This window comes from Oryzias melastigma, linkage group LG23, assembly GCF_002922805.2.
Source record: "Oryzias melastigma strain HK-1 linkage group LG23, ASM292280v2, whole genome shotgun sequence".
Classification (NCBI taxonomy): Eukaryota; Metazoa; Chordata; class Actinopteri; order Beloniformes; family Adrianichthyidae; genus Oryzias; species Oryzias melastigma.
In genome coordinates this window covers 22,329,083-22,347,667 of record NC_050534.1, presented here as the reverse complement: position 1 = coordinate 22,347,667, position 18,585 = coordinate 22,329,083, and the positions used below count along the sequence as shown (strand labels likewise).

Here is an 18,585-nt window from a genome sequence, read left to right as displayed (position 1 = left end):
CTTTCATATGAAGACGGGGGCCGCAAATCATCATCCTGCGGGCCGCAAATGGCCCGCGGGCCGCGAGTTTGAGACCCCTGATCTAAATCCACAGCTGAGAGAAATAAACTGCATCCACTGCTGCTCAGAAAGAGAACCTTTAGGAAATCCATTATGGATGACAGTATTTTTTCCTGAAGCGTTTTCATCTGAGGCTCTATGGCTGCACAAACACGGACAAACAAACGGTTTGGATCGACCGTTTCCTCGTGTTGAGACGATTCTTATCTCATCCTTCTTTTGATAACAACATCACCACTTCTACACAACACCAGAAACCGACCGACCTATCAAGACAAGCAACAAGTTCTGGTTCTGAACCATCAGTGAACCTCTGAGCTGCAGTTTGGAGGCGTCAGAACCCGACCCGGCAGCTCCTCCAGCCAGAACAAAAGCTTCAAAGAGGGCCGGATCATCAGCATGTCAATGATGCAGAGCTTCTCAGGTTCTGATGAAAACACTTTCATGCAGCGGTTGCCTAGCAACCGCTCAGATGAGCTTCAACCTCTTTGTTTGACCTCGGACCAGCTGACCGGCTCGATTCAGCCAATCAGAGAGGAGCAGGAAGCAGCTTTCCATAAAGACCGTTAAAGGTTCTGTCTGCAGCGTGAAAGTTACCGTCAGTCTAAAGCAGGAGAGTCAAACTGGTTTTGGGTCAGGGGCCACATTTGACCCGTCTGATCTCAAACGGGCCGGACTAGAAACACAACAGCACTAATCACTTGTTGTCTTTTTGAGAACATTTCAGTAACTGTGGGGACAAACCTGATCATCTTCATAGCAGCTCATCAGTGGTGATGCTGCTGAGGAACCAAACTGCATCTTACCCAGACGCCCTTGCAAAGAAATGCTGTTTATTTCTCGATCTCTTGTCATAGTATTTCTATTCCTTTGCACCCCCTAGTGACGGAATTGTGCATTGCGGCCATTTCTTCAAAGGGAACATACCATGATGTTATGTTTTTCACAGTAAACTATATCCATATATCACCTTTGGAACACTAAATATCTCTTTATGAAGTATTAGTTATTTTTATTTTCTATTTTTATACCTGAGAGTAAAACGACTCGATCTATGAGGCTCCGCCTTTTGCTCCCTGAGGGTTCAACCCACTTCATAATGTCCTCCTAGAGCCGGGGGGGGGGGGGTCACCCACGAAAAGTGAGTTAAAATGTATTATTTTTAGTGTATTTAATATTGATGTAGGCCAGGGGTCTGCAACCTGCGGCTCCACATGTGGCTCTTTTATCTCTCCATGGAGGCTCTCTGGGTGAAGAAAAATAAAATAGTCATTTTCAAAAAACTTAGAGCTTAGCTTCTATTGTAACAACATGCTAACATTCTTTGATAGTTTTCTACTGAGGTTTTTAGGCTAATTTAGAGCTTAGCTTCTATTGAAGCAACGTAACATTTTTGGCTAATTTAGTTTACTGAGGAATTTTGGGCTATTTTGGACTTTAGCTAGTAATTGAGCAGCGAGCTAGCTTTTTAGGCTAACTGCGCTCCAAAGACTTTTTTTATACAAATTTGGAGTTTAGATAATATTTTAGCAATATGCTAACATTTTTTTGCTAATTTGCTATCTACTGAGGTTTTTAGGCTAATTTAGAGTTTAGCTTTTATTTTAACAACATGCTAACATTTATGGCCCATTTAATTTACTGAGAAATTTTATGCTAATTTGGATTTCAGATAGTAATTAAGCAACAAGCTAGCTTTTTCTCTAATTTGTCCTTTACTAAAGGTAAAATCAAAAATAAAAATCCCATTTTGAGATAGTTTCTTTTTATATTTGTGTTTTTTTTCATACCAAAAATACTTCACATTTAAACAAAAACCAAGAAGTTCATGAAGGTAAAACCATCAATTCAAGTTTCTTAAAGGCTCCTTTTAGGTTCTGGTCAGTAGATAATGGGCCCAAATGGCTCTTTCACTGTTAAAGGTTGCCGACCCCTGATGTAGGATCACAAACAGTTCGGGCGTTTATCCCCAAGATTTGGCACAGACAGACTGGTGATGCCGACGGCCAGCAGCCGGCGTCTGCTGTACACGAGCCGGAGAGGGGCGGTACTCGCGAAGCTAGCAGATCACCGCTAGCTCGAATTTTGTTTATTAAATCCTAAACTTTTAGGGTTTCAAGTTTTTATGAATCAACATTTTTCTGGAATCTGATCAGGATGTGAAAACAGTTCTGGGTTGGATCAGGATTTGATGGGGATCACATCAACTAAAAAATGTTTAATTTTTCGGTTTCTTCAAGATGAAACTACTTCTTACCTCCTCCTGGGTGGGCGGGGTCTAGCACAGGGCTCTCCTCTGTATCCTTCCTGACCTCTGGCGCCCCCTGCTGGTGCAAACCTCAGGATGTTGGACAGCTGAACCGGTCAGACAATGTTTGACCGTCAGCATATTTTCTTAAATTCTTACTATTTGTTTGATCTTTAGAGATGAGATAATCCAGCATAGACATGATTATATCAGGAGATGCTGTCAAGTTTAAATTTGATCTTTTTACCTCTGCTGGTCGTTTATTAAAACCTTTAGGATTTTTTTTCTTCGATTTACCGTAATTCTTCAATCGTTAACACAATCATTCCAGTAGATTGTGAAGGAGAAACGCGGCTCATCGAGTGTTTACGTCTAAGATGTCCGGTCCGGATATTCCGGTCCGCAGCTTCCAGCAGATCGGACGAAGCAGAAACCAGTCGGTGGAGCTCGGAAGGCAGGCAGAAATGGACCTTTTTATTTTCCTCCAGCAACAAAACCAACAGTGAACCGTCCGGACCAGACGGGTCCAAACCGGATCCAGGAGGTCTGTTTGGACCGGGCCTGGATCCGGACGCCGTAAAACCAACCGGCCTGAACCGGTTCGAGGGAGCTGTAATCGTCTGACGAACGATCAACAAAAAAAAACAAAAAAAAAAAAAAGAAAAGAAACAAAACGAAACTTCCACGCCGTTGCCATGGTAACGGCGGCACCGACCACCGGGTCTGCTGAGGTGGGTCCTGGTCCAATAATCTCTCCTTCTTCCGCGGGAGTGAAAAAGTTGAAGGGATGGTCCACAAACACTAAAAGCCCCGCCCCTCCGCCGTCTGCCAGAGCTCGTCATTGGCTGCTTATTCATTTGCAAAAAAAGAAAAAAAACTACCAAAACATTAAGAGCAAGCCCCTCTCCCATTGGTCACCTCGGCTGTCGGAAGGGAAGGCTGTTCCCGCCTCCTTGGTCAGTTTTAACAACACGCCATTAGTCACTCAGCAGCAGCCAATCAGGTTGGAGAACCTGTTGAACGTTCTGGAATTTTGAAAAGGGGGAAATTAAACACAGCAAGGAGATCTTGATAGAAAACAAACAGCAAGTGGGAGGAGCCTATCGTAAATCTCCGTCCTGCGTTAGAGCCGTCCTCCAGCTGACTTCAGTGCAATGCATCATGGTACGATCGATCACGGGGAGGTGTGTCACTACGACTGTGTGTGTGTGTGTGTGTGTGTCTGTCGTCATGGAAACATGCTGCAGGGTTGGCGCTCCAGCAGCGAGGTGGTGCCGTGTTGCATTGTGGGAACTGTCCGGGTCTTTAGCTGGTGTCCATCGACTCCATGTTGGCGGAGGTGGAGTCTCTCTGGATGGAATCAAAGATGGCCGCCAGCTCCTGATTGGAGGAGATCTGGGACTGGAATTCGGACATGAGCGGCGACTTCTCGGCCTCGGGGATGGTGAGCAGCGCCACCACGGCGCGCATCGCCGACCGCTTCAGCTCGTCCTGCTTCTCGAACTCCTGTTTGACCGAGTTGGCCTTCACCTGCAGAGACACGGGACGTCAGCTGATCCGGTCCAGACGCCAGCTCCAGGAGGGAGGGGGGGAGGGGTCGGCGTACCTTGGTGGTGCAGGTGGCCCTCAGCGGCTCCACCAGTCTGTCCAGTCTCTGCAGGACCGCACTGGGACACAGCGAGGACAGCCGGGCCAGCATCAGGAACGTCAGCATCTGAAACGCAGAACCGGAGTTGAGACCCCTGACCCGGTTCTTCACCGCTCCACTTCCTGGTCTGGGGGGAGGGGCACCTTGATGTCGTAGTGGTCCTTCAGGCCGTCCTCCACGTGGTTCAGGAAGGTGAAGATGTCCAGTCGGTCCAGACAGCTGTCCAGCAGGGTGTACATGCACTCGAACGCCGCTTTCCTCAGGTCCAGCCCGTCGTCCACCGTGTGCTTGAAGGGTCCCATCTCCACCTGCACGCAGAGGGGCGGAGCTTAGGTTACATCCCCTATGGGTGAACGTGGCTCGGGTCAAAGGGGACAATAACAGAAACTGGACACCAATGAGGATAACAGGAAGTTTATTAAATAAATGAAATCCTGTGTCCTAAAATGAGAACAAAATCAAACAATTAGTGCGCTGGTCCAAAAACAGTCATGGAGACAGCTGACCGGTCTGATGGGTGGAGTCAGCAGCTCCTGCTAATGGCTGCATTACCAAAACTACCTGAAAAGAAATAAAGCCTGAAAACTAAAATAAAACCCAGCAGAGTCAGACTGCTGAGGACAGAGGGACAAAGAACAAAACTAAACCTGCTCCCTGCCTCGGTCTTCTCTGTCTTAACCTGCCAGGTGCTAATTATGATCATAAATTTGTACCAATTAGTTTTTCAGTTATTCTGAGGAGTTTAAAGTTCTGTTAAAAATTAGACATTTTTGCAGTTAAGAACCTCAAGATCAAACACAATAAAACTAAAAACTGTTGCATCACAGAACTCCCAGGTGGCGTCCTGCAGAACAGCGTCCCGGCACCTGTCCCGGTTCTGACCCACCTCTCGGATCAGCTCCTTCCTCACTTTGGTCTCGTTGTACAGCTGGGTCAGAATGGAGTCCAGCAGCTCCCGGATCAGACTGGGTTTGTTGTGGGCAGCAGAGTTAAAGGTTACCAAGGCAACGCGCCGCACGTTCAGGTCCGGGTCCTCCAGCGTCTTCAGGAAGTCACCTGGGAGCAGACAGCCAATCAGAGGGCAGAACTCGACTTCAACCAAAACACATTTATTTGAAAAATGATAAAGAGGATTTATGAAAAATAAAATACGTTAGACGTTTCTGAAGAATGAGTTAAATTACAGGTTTTCATAATAAAGCCTAATTTGTTCTAGCTTTGATTTTGGTAAAGATGAGACTGATTTTTGGACCTCTGTCCAAACCATCCACCTGTAAGTCAACCTGTCCACCGTGGGAGGATCGTCTTATCTTAAAGACAAACTTTTGTTTTACAGGCCAACTTCAAATTTCTAATCTGGATTATTGTTCGAGAAACTTTTACTTTTGTAGAAAATCTGTTTCAGTTTATTAGTAAAACAGCCTTTCACAATAAAAGTCTTTCGTTTTGTTTTAGTGGTCAATTTAGTTTGTTGTTATAAAACAATGTGATTGTGTGAGTCACATTAATCTGATTCAAATGAAGAAAGTAGATCCACATCTTTAAATCAGAGCCTGGAAAAACAGAAAAGAGGAAATCTCTGAATATCTACTTTCTGATCATCGGCTGGAGAATTCCAAGTAAAATTCCTTAAAAATCCTTTAATACATGCAAATTTAGCAAAGATATTTAGTGTTTTTCTTAGATATGCTCAACTCCTAATTCACCCAAGCCTTAATAGATGTCAAATTAGCCAAACAAGCTAGCACATTCCTGAAATACTGATAAACTCCATAATAGCCTGAAATTCCTCAGTAAACTAAACTTGTCAAAAATGTTAGCGTGTTACTAAAATAGAAGCTAAACTCCAAATAAGCCTCAAATACCCCATAGATAAGAAGTTGGTCAAAAATGTTAGCATGTTACTAAACTATTAGCTAAACTCCAAATTAGCATGTGTGCTTGTTAACTAAGCAATCACCAATCAGCCAAAAGCAGCTAGCATAATCCGCATCAGAGGTGGAAAACAGCAGGACGCATCAACAAAGCCGACACTGAGATCGAGCATTTTGAATCTGAGCGGGGAACCCCTCAGACCCGGTTCCTCCGGGTTTGTTGGTTCTGCTTTACCGATGCAGTTCTTCAGCAGCGGGTCGATGGGCTGCGGTTGGTCCGAGATGGTGAATTTCACCGCCGTGACCACGGAGCTCCTGGCGTACGAGGAACCTGTGAACATCAGAGGTCAGTCGCAGCAGGTAACCGCGTGGTAAGCTGAGGGGGCGTCGGCCTCACCTGACAGCAGGTATCCTTTGAGGCGGGGCAGCAGCGTCTCGGGGTCGATCAGCGTCAGCTTCCCCAAACACTCGGCCACCACGTTCCTGGTTCCCTCCTCCTGACACTCGCAGTGTTTGAGCAGCAGAGACCAGACGGACTCCACGTACGGCTTCAGGCCAGACACGGACGCCGAGCCTGAGGACAGCGGCGGTCAGAACCACACGGAGACACAGACCCCGCCCCCTCGTGGTCGTACTCACTGATGATCTCTTTGAGCGAGTGCAGCAGCAGGTACTGCCTCTTGGAGGAGGAGATCTCCTGCAGGACGAAGGGCAGGTACTCCGGGAGGTTCCCCACAGCGATGCTGCCCAGAGCGTACGACGCCGCCGACTTCACCTGAACCGCAAACAGGAAGTCAGCACTCTCACAGCTGCTGGGGAAGGGCGCCACAGGGACGCGAGGACTAACCTCTTCGCTGGAGGAGGAGAAGGCGTCCAGGATGACGGTCTTCAGCTCGGGCTGGCCGCTCAGGTCCACGTGGTGTCCCACCTCGCCCAGCGACAGCAGCGCCAGCAGCCGGATGGAGTCCGTGGAGCGGCTGTTCTTCACGTCCTGCTCAGAGGAAACCGCCGCTCAGCAAGCAGGAAGTGACCGCCGCAGCCCGGACGGACAGGTGTGGCTCACCTGGATGAACTGTCCCACCACGGCGGGGCCCTCGGCAGGACAAGCTCGGGTCAGCGCCGCCACGCATTTGGCGATGGAGCAGTACGCCTGTTTGTGCGGCAGAGAGGCGCTCTGCGAGTAGACGGGCCCGGTCAGCATCCGCAGCAGGTCCATGTAGCCCAGACCAGGTGTGTTGGTGGCCACCAGCGCCTGAGCGGACACACGGGTCAGAACATTCTGATGGCGAGCCCTGAGCAGGCCTGTCTGACCTGGTGCTAAAATAGAAGTTAAACTCTAAACTGGCCTGAAAAAATCCCATAGATAAGAAATAAGCCAAAAATGTTAGCATGTTGCTAAATATTAGCTAAACTCAGAATTAGCAAATTAGCATAAAAAACCTCATTAGGGGCTAAATTAGCCATAAAGTCAAGCACATTGTTTAATTAATAGCTAAACTCTAAAACAGCCTAAAATTCCTCAGTAAAGCAAATTAGTCAAAACGTTAGCATGTTGCTAAAATAGGAGCTAAACTCTAAATTAGCTTATAAAAATCTCAGTACTAAATTATCCCATAACGTTAGCATGTTGTTGAATATTAGCTAAGCTCCAAATTAGCATAAAAAACCTCAGTAGATAAACTAGCCGCCACTCCCGAACCTGGTAGAAGTCCAGCATGGCGGCGAGGGCGCCGCCCTGCAGCAGCGGCGACCGCACCAGCGCTATGAGCTGCTGCAGGATGTTGCCGCCAGTCAGCTGACCCAGCGAGGACGGGTGGGTGACCGCCAGCGTGGACAGGAAGCTGAGCGCCATCTGAGACACGTGCATGTCGCTCTCTGAGATCAGCGGCGGCAGCTCGGCCAAGACGGCGTCCACCATGACGGGGGTTACCGCGGAGCTGAGGAGAAGACGACAGTGAGCGGGGGAGGGGATACAGCTGAGGGCGGAGTCACAGGCGCTCCCGTTACCTGTAGTTCCGGAGCAGGATGTCCAGCGCGGCCAGCGTGCACAGCTTCAGCGCCCGCTGGTTCTTACGGAGGAAGGAGGCGAGGATGGGGATGGCGTCGGGGAGGATGGGCCGCAGGTCGATCTTCAGAGGAGAGCCGGCGATCATCGTCAGAGCTGCAAATACAAGCAGATGAGCCCCGCCCCTTCCAGGAACTCCTGCGCAGGGAGGGGCGGGGCTTACCTTTCACAGTGGTCAGTCGTGTGATCTCGTTTTTCAAACGCTCCAGGAAGATCAACAGCGTTCCTGGGAGTTCTGCAGGCAGACGGTCTCCTGCGGCGCAAAAGGTTTTTTAGGAAACGATTTTACGCCGCGTTCTCCACAAAGAGTCAGGATAAACAGGCAGAGGCCGAGTGCATATTTTTACCAGATTCGTTTTCCAAGTTCCATTGACTTTCTAAATTGAAAAAAAAAATTTGCCACTGCACGAGGCCTTCAAAGGTGTACCGCAAGGCTCCACTCTCGGCCCCCCTCTCGTTTACTGTTTTTATTATGATCTCCAGCTGCTTGGAAAACATTTATGCTGATGATACTGTTATCTACAACTCTAATTCTGATCTTTCAGTTATATATAAAAACAAAAACGATTATATCTAGATTTTAAAAGTTACCTAGGTTACAAATGATCTGTCCCATACAGGAAATGGCTCGTTCTTTAACCTCCTGGTCGATGTCCGCAGCCTTCAGCCGCTTGATTGTGCAGGTGAACAGGTCATTAATGTAAGGGGAGGGGTCAAAGCTGTCGGAGCCCTCCGATTGGTTATCCAGAGGCCGGATCACCTGCAGGGGGCGGGACAGAGAACAGCATTTACCTGCGGCGTCACAGCTGAAGTGGAGACGCGGCGCCGAGCTGGTCCACTCCTACCTTGATGAGCTGCTGGGTGACGAGCAGCGCCTCAGAGGTGATCTTGTAAAAGGGGTCTCCCACGCACGCCACCACGGGCGGGACGAGGGCGGGCACATGGGCGTGGAAGGCGTGAGCGGGGTGCGTGACCATGATGACGTGAAGGCAGGCCAAGGCGTCGATCTTCAGGTTGGAGCTGCTCGCCTTATCGTTTAGGGAGAAGATGATTCCTGCAGGACAAAGAGGGCGGGGTCAAAGGCCATTCTCGCCATGCTGCGCGTCGCCGCCCACCGTCCAGCAGTACCTGGTATCAAAACAGGAATGTGCTGAGTCAGCGCCCCTGGAAGAACGTTGACCAGCTCGGTCAGCATGTTGAAGCAGCACTGGCGGGTTTTCACGCTCTTCTCCTTCAGCTGCTTGTGGAGCGCTTTGACGATCATGGGGACCTGAGGAGGAGGAGGAGGAGGAGGATCAACGCACTGACCTGCTTCCAGATCAGGATGACATTAAACCAAACAACTGCACAAGATGAGAGTTTAGATTTTATCACTAACGCTGCTGAGAAAAACACTAGAAGTACAAAAACGACACGTGAAAGGGGTCAGGAGCCATTCTAGAAATGATAACATTATCAAACGTAGCTTTTAGCCTCGCTGGCTTAATTTTCAATGTCTGTCAGAATTAGAGCATCATTCTTAGCATGTTTCTTCTCATCGGTTTGCTTAGAAACTTTAGCAATTTAACTTTAGCATCAGTTAGCATTAGTATAATTTCATGTTAGGATCACTATCCCTTTAGCATAATCAAGCATTAGCATAATTTAACTATAGCCTCAGTTAGCATTAGCATCATTTGACTTTAGCATCATTTATTGTTAGCGTGATTAAGCATTAGCATAATTCAACTTTAGCATCATTCCACTTTAGCATAACTAACTAAGCATTAGCATAATTGAATGTTAGCATCATTTCACTTTAGCATCATTTAGTGTTAGCATCATTTGTTGCTAGCATCTTTTTACTTTAGCATTATTTAGCAATAACATCACTTTATTTTAGCATGATTTAGCATTAGCATAATTTGATGTCATTTAGCTCATTTCTGCATTATTACAGTTTTAAATACATTAGCACCTAACTTTGTTTCAGCTCTGGTAAGCCTTAGTACTATGACCTTTAGCATTTATGCTAGCATCTTTCATCACTGTTATAATTTGGTTTGTCGGGGGGTTTTGAGGAGCCAAAAAGGGGCGGAGTTAGACTGCAAAGGCCTTCTTTTAGCAGTAAATTGGCGTGCCCTATAATTGATTGAAATGACAAATTTGATTGGAGGGCTTGGACCTGCAGCGGCTCACCTGGCTCTGCAACATGGTCAGCGGCGTCTCGCCCTGCTCCATGGCGTCCGGGTCAGTCAGCCAGCTCTGCGCTGGTCTCGTCTGTTTGAGCAGCGACAGGTACGCGTGGAAGACGTCGGCCTTCACATTCTCCTCTCTCTCCTGAAACCACACACTTCCCATTAGACTGTCAGCCGTCTTTCACCTGTCCTCAGGTGGGACACGCCCACTTTACCTTGAATCGGGACACAAGCGCCGGTGAGACGGAGCGGTAGAACTCTGGCAGCATCTCGTGGCGCGTCGACACCACGGCGTCCAGACACTTGGCGGCCGCCCGCCGAACTTTCCAGCTCATGTCGTCGTCGTCACTGTACTCATCGTCGCTACCTGGACGCCAGGTAAGCCAGAGTTAACCCCGCCCACATGACTCAGCCGTCATTCCGCAGCTCTGCTGGTTACCTTGATAGTCCTCGTCGTTCTGCTCGGCGTCCATGGCGTTGTCGTCCTCGTCTTCGTCATCAAAGTTGTAATTGGGGTCATAGGTCAGGTACCGGAGGCAGATGGAGATGATGGTGGGAACGTGGGGGTAAACTTCCTTTGGACACCTTCAGATAAACATTCGTTTAAACGGGGCCGGAGCTGGCTGCAGGCCGGAGCTCCGCCTCCTCTTCCTCCTCCTACCTTCTGACGAAGGACTCGAAGGCCTGGATGCAGTACTCCCTGAGCTCGTCGTCGTCCACGTTGCAGAACTTCACCACCAGCGGGATGATCTTCTCCAGGTACTCTCCTGACAGGGTCACAGGTGAAGGTTAGCTCCGCCTCCAAACACCAGCGCTCTGCTGGGTCTCGGCATCTCACCGATTCTGTGGCCCGCCTGCCTGCTGATGGCCGCCGTGCACTGGATGTACGTCCGGGTGGTGGACATGTTGTCGTTCCGGCCCAGCTCGGTCAGGAGGTGCTCGATCAGGTCGATGAAGACCAGGTTCCCGCAGGACATGACCAGGTGACCCAGAGCCATGATGGTCCTCTGAAAGAGCCACAGCTGCAGATCAGCACGCAGGCGCAGACGCAGCGGCGGCGTAGACACTCACCTTTCTGACCGCCAGCCTGGGGGAGGTGAGCTGTGGGAGGAGGCAGCTGAGGATGGAGGGGTGGAAGTTGACCAGGAGGCCGCCCTGCCTGCAGGGAGGAGTCACAGAGCTCCATCAGTCTTCTCCTCAACATGACTCAGCGGTATTTCAGCTGAACAGCCTGATTTTCTACCATCGATCTGTTCTCTATTCTCATTTACTTCTTCTCTCCTCTACATCACTTATTGTATGTAGTTCTCTGAGCTTCTGTTTGGTGCAGTGTGATTCGGGTGTTGTTCCTCTTTCCTATTCCCCTATGGGGGAGCGGGAGAAATGTCAAATTCCAGGTAAATCACCTGTCCGTTCGGGGAGAGGATCTCTCCTTCATGTGGACATACGAAAGGTTAATTTGTTTTTTTAAAAGTCTTTCCTTATCAGGAAGGAGGGTCTGAGGGAGTGTCAAACTCAATCACACAGGGGGCCAAAATCCAAAACTCACCTCAGGTCGCGGGTCAAACAGGATAAATACTTATTGAACACTCTAAAACTACATTTTTAAAACTTTAAAACCAGAACTTTATAACATAATTATGAGCTAGATATATAGCATTACATGTGATAATTCTAATGTGAATGCTGGAAGCTGAATTTGGCCGCTGGAGAAGCTGAAGCTGATAGCCAGCTAAAATATTAGCTAAATGCCAAATTAGCCTAAAAAAGGTTAGCCTAAACAGCTAGCATGTAGCTGAAATATTAGCTAAAGTCATAAATAGCCTAAAAAATAATAGCAAATGCCAAAATAGTCAAAAAAGATAGCAGTATGCCAATTTGTAAAACTTTAAAACTGTAACTTTTTAACATAATTATGAATAATAAAAATGCAGGAATATTATTCCAGAATAAATCAACTTAAACCTTAAATAACTTTAAATATTTTACTCTCCATAAACATATATTTTGTCAAAATTACACAAGTTAGAAATAAGTTCAAGATAACTTCGGATCATTAATAATAATACAATGATCTGGAGGGCCGGATCCGGCCCCCGGGCCGGACTTTGATATGTGGTCTAAAGATACCCAGTTATTATTTAGTCTGTTCAGTTTTTAGCTTTCGTTGATATTTTACGACTGACTTTCTGCTTCCGTACAATCACTGGTGTGAAGTCCAATGAGGAATTTCTTCTGTGATATTGGGGAAAAAAATACATGGAATTGAAACAGCGCCTCCTGGAGGCTGAGAGCGGCAGCCCCTCACCTGCAGAGCATGTCGGCCATGATGTCCAGCGCCTCCAGCTGCACGGACACGTCTTCCTGCTTGGCGATGGCGCTCGTCAGCCGACCCGTTATCTTCTTGCAGACGCTGGCGGCCAGAGCGGAACCTGGTGGAGACAGAGCAGATGTTGTCTCCGGTCATCAGACACCGTGAGTCTGACAGAAAAGCGCGAGCGGCGTTACCGCTGGAGGCTGGCGGCAACTCTCCAATCACAGTTTTGAGTCCGATGGAAGAAATGTCTCGCAGCTGCTCTTTGTCCGACAGCATGTTGGTGCACAGCGTGTCCACGATGGTCTCCACCTGGTACTCCTTCACCTTGCTGACCAGCGGGCCCAGGCTGACGAAACAAGCGCACCCACAGGTTTAGAAGGGGCCGGGGAGCGGACAAACGACGGGCGGCGGCGTGTTTTTACCATTTCACAGCTAAGTTCTGAACCTCGCCGTTTTTGTCTTCCAGCAGCTTGAGGATCATCCGCACCACCTGTCAATCATTAGGGGGCGGGTCAGTTTGAGCTTCACAGAAACAAAACACCTCAGGTGACCCTGGGGGGTGGACCCACCTTCCTCTCGCTGTCGTCGTCCAGTTTGATGGAATCCTTCTGCAGCTCCGTCATCAGGTCGTTGGTCGCCATGAACCTGGAAGCAGAACACGGTCATGACCTCTGACCTGCTCGGGTCACAGGAAGCGGGTCGGGTCCTGCTGACGCTGCAGGTCCAGACGGAGCAGCAGGTCTGGAATAATCCTCTAAAAGAACTAAAGTTCTGATGGCAGGAGGCGGGTTACAGAGAGAGCAAAGACCTTCTTAAGGCAGTAAATGGGCGTGGCCTGTGATGGCTTGATCACAAACCTCAGCTTTATTTCTGACGTTTTACGTTTGGTTGAACATCAGAGATGCATCTAGTCCCTGGTGTTAAATGAACTGAAGTGTTTCATCTGAAAACCTTCAGGTGGATCGGAGGCGGAGCCTAAAGAGACATCAGTGAATCCGTTCACCGTCTGACCTTCAGATCACCGGTTTAAACGTCTGGGTGCTGCTGCTCCACTGTTGGAGTTTGATGGAAACATCGGAGTGTTTATTCTCTCCTCACCAGGTGTTTTACCCACCTGCCTCACCTGTGTGAATAACTACAGGAAGTGATTCAGAGACAGCAGAACGCTCTGTTTGACTTCCTGTTGGTCCTTCCTGCTGTAGATCCAGTCTGAGATGTTCAGGATGCTGGGATGAAGGTCACCTCTGACCCCTCCCAGCATGAGGGTGCAGGGCTCCTCCCCCCTGAGCAGTGAAGGGGGCGTGTCCTCAGCTGGAATCATCTTCAGAATGTCAGACTCTGCTTTCCTGTCATAAACCTCTTCATGTTCGGAGCAGATCCTTAAGATCCAGAGAAGTTCTGCAGCACGTCAGAGAATCTGAGCGCTCCTGCGGGGGGAGGCGGCCCCCCGCTGACTCCCCCGTCTCCTCGTGCACGCTCACCAGCACTCAGCAGAGATAAGAGGAGCCGCTCCCCATCCGTCACCAGAACCCAGACAAAGCTGCAGATGAAAAGCCGCGTCACTCTTCCTGATGGAGAGGAGAGCTTCATCCTCCTCAGATTCCAAAGAATCTCTGAGGCTTTTGCACAAACCCACTCCATGAGTTCATCAGAACCATGTGATTCTTCAGGACCGGCCCGTCTCTGCTGGGATCTGATCCCAGGAGAACCTCAACAGATGAACAAAGACCCGGACGCTTAAAGGTTGGACGGTTTTCCTGACAGAGCCGGCTTCGTCCGGTCCGATTCGTCAAGCTGCTACCGCGTGGTCCCAGTAACCATGGTAACCAGTCTACAACAGTGTGGCTGTGATCTCTCTGCTCACATGCCACCAGAACCATGAGGCTTAAGCAGAACTCCACAGAGGATTCTCTCAGAGCTCCTTCAGATGTGAAGACTCCTCCTGATGATGAACATCATCAAAAACACAGAGCTGCTATTCATCTCCTGCTCCTCATTTCACCATCATAGATGATCTGCTGCAGGACACCAGAACTCTCAGAACCAAACATCTGTAAGAACCTATAACCCACTGAGGAGGAGCTCGGCTGCAGCAGATCAACCTGTCTGACAGCTTCCAACAACTGCTGCAAATGTCAGATGAAACGTTCTGGAATTTTCTGTTCATCACGCAGAAAAAATAAGTAAACGATCCAGAATGTAAAGAAAGAAGATCCAGCTTCTGTCTGAGCTCAGGAACTGGAGGTTCTGTGGGTTCAAGGACCAGAATTCAACTGTTTGAGACTCCTGTTAAACTTTAACCAAAGAATTACAATTTAGAGAAAAAAATAATGAAAACATGATTCAACCGATGACCATTTCCTCACCATTAGAGCGCCATAGACCGAAAGAACTCGGTGACCCGGCACACCAGGAGAACCAGGACCACACTCCAGATCAGGAGAATACCTAGAACCCAACCTGTCTTAGAGCAGGACCAAACCTGGACCAAATCAGTGCTAAACCTGGACTAGACCTGGATCAGATCAGAACCAAACTTGGACCAGACCTAGATTGATCAAGGCTAAACCTGGGACATCTTGATCAGATTAGGATTAAATTTGAAACTAACCTGAATCAGATCAGAACCAAACCTGGATCAGATCATAACTACACCTGGACCAAACCTGGATCAAGCCAGGATCAAATCAGTGCTAAACCTGGACCAGACCTGGATCAGATCAGAACCAAACTTGGACCAGACCTAGATTGATTAAGGCTAGACCTGGGACATCTTGACCAGATTAGGATTAAATTTGAACCAAACCTGGCTTAGATTAGGCCAAAAACTATCAGAATGAACATTTTTTTCTTTGATGACTCTTGTTTTTTGACGAGGAAACAATGAATCAGTTTCATTAAAACCCCTTTTGAAAACAACAGCTGTGATGAGCATAAACATGTGAAATCCTGAAGACAGAGTTGAAGCCTGAGATCAAATGTGCTGTAGGGACTAACAACACGCTCTGAGACAGAAGATTTCTGCATTTTCTCTAAGGTTCCAGAACCGCAGAGGACGGATCCGCTCAGAGAATCCAGCAGGTGAGGGTGAGAGAACATCCATGAAAACAAAAAAGATTTCAACGTCAAGACAAACTCATGGAAGTCCTGACAGAAAGCTGGAGGTAAACAAAGGCTGAGAGGCTGCAGGTTTGAGCAGATTAGTCCTGATTTTTGGGGCCATGCTAACGTGTTTAAATCTTATTAACTGAGACATACGGGCTGTTTTGTTAATGGGTGTTATAAATAAAGTTTATAATGTTTCCTGTCACCAAACCCGCATGTTTTCAGCTTTCCTGGCAGCTCTGTGCGGTTCAGCCTGCAGATCAGCCCGATCCCGCAGTGTCCGGCCTGCTGCGGGAGGGTCACCGCGCCAACACCCCCCAAAATCCGCCTGCGGGTCCCCGCCGGGGCTCCCTCTAACTTCCATCCGGGACAGCAGCCGTTCACACCGGCGGCTCTCCACGAGCTGCGGCATGACAGAAGTTAGTGCTAACCAGCTAGCGGGAGGGCTAGCCCCTACCGGATGCTCGTTTCCCCTCCTGTCCGGCCGGAGACACGAGTCACGGACAGAGTTAGCCGCGAATGCCGCCGCCGACGCCGGACGAGCCGCTGTCAAACTGAACGGAGCCGCAGACTGAGAGCTGCCGGGCGGGCAGGCGGCACGCCGACGATCCGACAGGTGCTAAGCTAGCAGCTAGCATAGCAGCCCGAGGCCTTCCTGAGAGCTGCCGCATTTTAACCTCCAAAAAACTCGGCGCGAGCCTCGAACCAGAAGCGCGGGACACGCTAGACCCGTCCGGACCCCCGTTTACCTGAAATCTTTGTCGCTGGAGGTCATTTTCTCCAGCAGGTTGGAGATGTGGTACGAGGCGCTCGCCATGGCGGTGCTGTTAGCCGTTAGCCTCCTGCTAGCTGACTGCGCTATAAAGACGTGGAGTCCCGCGTGCCCGCTTCTGGTAGTGCGCGATTTCTGCAGGTAAAGGTGAGTTCGGTTGCTTCTTCTGCTGCTGCGGCCGCCGGTCTCTTCTACAGCGACTGTCGCATCCCGGGCCGCGCAGTTCGCTGTGTTTGAATGGAGCTCCCGTTTTCTCTGCAGAGGGGCGGGGACTGGCCGCGGCGGGGTCAAAGGTCAGCGCCTGTTTCCTGCGTCCTGTTTCTTTAAATGCTTCTTTACCGGGGAAATCTTTATTTTCTCCCATTTACAGCTTTTTATATCCGTAGAGTGAACCCAAAATGTTAAAATATGCCATTTAGATTTAATCTTGTGAGAAGAAATAATTATTTTAATGTGTATTTCTGTTCAGCCCTGGACATTACAGAAAAAAAAATAATTGTTTAATCAAATTAATAATTTCTTATCACATACTAGCATTTTATTTGCATTTTTTTTGTGCACACAAATCGGTATTTTAGTATCTTTGATTCCTATGACAAATTTATGTACACAAAATACTATTTGTGCTCACTAAACTAATTTTTGGTCACAAAATGATCATTTTTGCCTACAAAAAAAAAAACTTTCGAAAAAAAAAAAACTAATTTTTGAGCAACAAATTAATAATTTTGGTGGAAGAATTTGTTTTATTTGTTCATTTATTTTAATGTCACTTCCAGGGCTCCGTAGTTTACAAAAACCTTTCAAAATAAAGCGACATGCTCACAAAAGTCAAACTAAAACAGAAAAAGACATTTAGCAAAAAAGTGCTTTATGATAATACTCTGCTTTTAAAATGTTTTCAAATGTGTATTTCTGTTGAGCCCTGGACATTACAGAAGCAAATGAATTGTTTTATCAAATTAATCATTTGTGACCACAAACTAGAATTTTGTATACATTTTTGTTAACACAAATGAGTTTTTTAGTATCTTTGATTCCTATAACTAATTTATGTACACAAGATTCTAATTTTTTCTCATTAAACTAATTTTTGGCCACAAAATGATCATTTTACCTACAAAAAAATCTAATTCAAAATGCAAAAAAAAAAAAAAAAAGAAAATTTGTGGTTACAAAATATTAATTTGAGGAAACAATTTGTTTTATTGTTTTATTTTTTTAAATGTCACTTTCAGGGCTCCATAATTTACAGAAATCTTTCAAAATAAAACGACATGGACACAAAAAGTCAACTGAAAACAGAAAAAAAGACATTTTACAAGAAATTGCTTTATAAAAATACTTATCTATTAAAATGAATTAAGGAAGGAAAATTTAAAGAGTAAAAAGTAAAATCCAGATGCAAGTAAAACCTAAATATGATAGAGTAACCTAAAAGCAAAAAATATACAGGAAATAATGAGTATTAAGATTCATTCGAACATAAATTTAGATATAAAGTACAACATGGTTTAAAACTCAACATGAGTCTCATTTTTAAAGTCTACACGGAGAAAGTCCTCAGAAGCAGCAGAGCTGAAGGAGTCCTCATCAGGGTCTGGGTTCTGGTTCTAAAGGAGTCCTCATCGGGGTCTGGGTTCTGGTTCTAAAGGACTCCTCATCAGGGTCTGGGTTCTGGTTCTAAAGGAGTCCTCATTAGGGTCTGGGTCTAGGATCTCGGGTCACATGAAGGTCCATGAACTCCTGAAAGGATCCATCCTCTTATAGCTGCAGTTCGACTGTCTGAGAGGACCCACCCCCACCCCCACCCCCTCCAGTGATGCTATGGACACACCTGGATCACCTGGATCACCTGTGAGTGGAGCAGACAGCTGAAGCCTGGAGTTCCTCGTCTTTGTTCCAGAAGCATCCTCTGGTTGTTTGAAAACATTTTGGTTCAGCATGAACAGGTCAAGCCCACATCAGCAGCCCTCCACCGCCGTGCCAGACGGTTATACCAGGAGCCTGTGTTCAGCTTCCTGTTTTGATGTAAACTCAAACAAATAAAAATAAAATTAGATGTTTTAACAAAAAAGATTTATATATTGATTTTTGGGATAAATCTGAGATTAGGATAATTGAGGAATAAGATCAGCATTCAGAGAAGGATTCGGGTTGGAATTTAGATTAGGATTCAGTTTAAAATTTAGATTATTTTTAAGATTAAAAATTAGATTACGATTCCATCCATCCATCCATCCATCTTCCTCCGTTTCATCCTGACCGGGTCGCGGGGGCAGCAGTCTAAGCAGAGATGCCCAGACTTCCCTCTCCCCG

General features: G+C 47.4%; 1 protein-coding gene across 1 annotated transcript; it reads right to left on the bottom strand.

The window, feature by feature from the left end:
* Positions 1-2,755: 2,755 nt before the first annotated feature.
* On the bottom strand, positions 2,756-16,585 carry cand1 (cullin-associated and neddylation-dissociated 1). The gene is made up of 26 exons (XM_024287326.2): positions 16,244-16,585; positions 12,959-13,034; positions 12,812-12,879; positions 12,581-12,735; positions 12,381-12,504; positions 11,144-11,231; positions 10,911-11,079; positions 10,734-10,839; positions 10,512-10,657; positions 10,288-10,439; positions 10,074-10,214; positions 9,024-9,165; positions 8,741-8,949; positions 8,487-8,655; positions 8,059-8,148; positions 7,838-7,991; positions 7,530-7,767; positions 6,894-7,082; positions 6,678-6,821; positions 6,470-6,605; positions 6,228-6,404; positions 6,066-6,161; positions 4,843-5,012; positions 4,100-4,264; positions 3,915-4,022; positions 2,756-3,838 (listed from the first exon to the last, which is right to left on the bottom strand). The coding sequence occupies exons 1-26, from the start codon at positions 16,309-16,311 to the stop codon at positions 3,614-3,616; spliced, it is 3,705 nt and encodes a 1,234-aa protein (XP_024143094.1). The 5' UTR covers positions 16,312-16,585; the 3' UTR covers positions 2,756-3,613.
* Positions 16,586-18,585: the final 2,000 nt, after the last annotated feature.

Excerpts from the sequence above, each read along its gene's own strand:
- cand1 (XM_024287326.2), bottom strand. The coding sequence starts at position 16,311 with ATGGCGAGCGCCTCGTACCACATCTCCAACCTGCTGGAGAAAATGACC. Across the intron at positions 10,658-10,733 it reads TTCGAGTCCTTCGTCAGAAG|GTGTCCAAAGGAAGTTTACC; the intron begins GTAGGAGGAGGA and ends GTTTATCTGAAG. Across the intron at positions 6,822-6,893 it reads TGGTGGGACAGTTCATCCAG|GACGTGAAGAACAGCCGCTC; the intron begins GTGAGCCACACC and ends TCCTCTGAGCAG.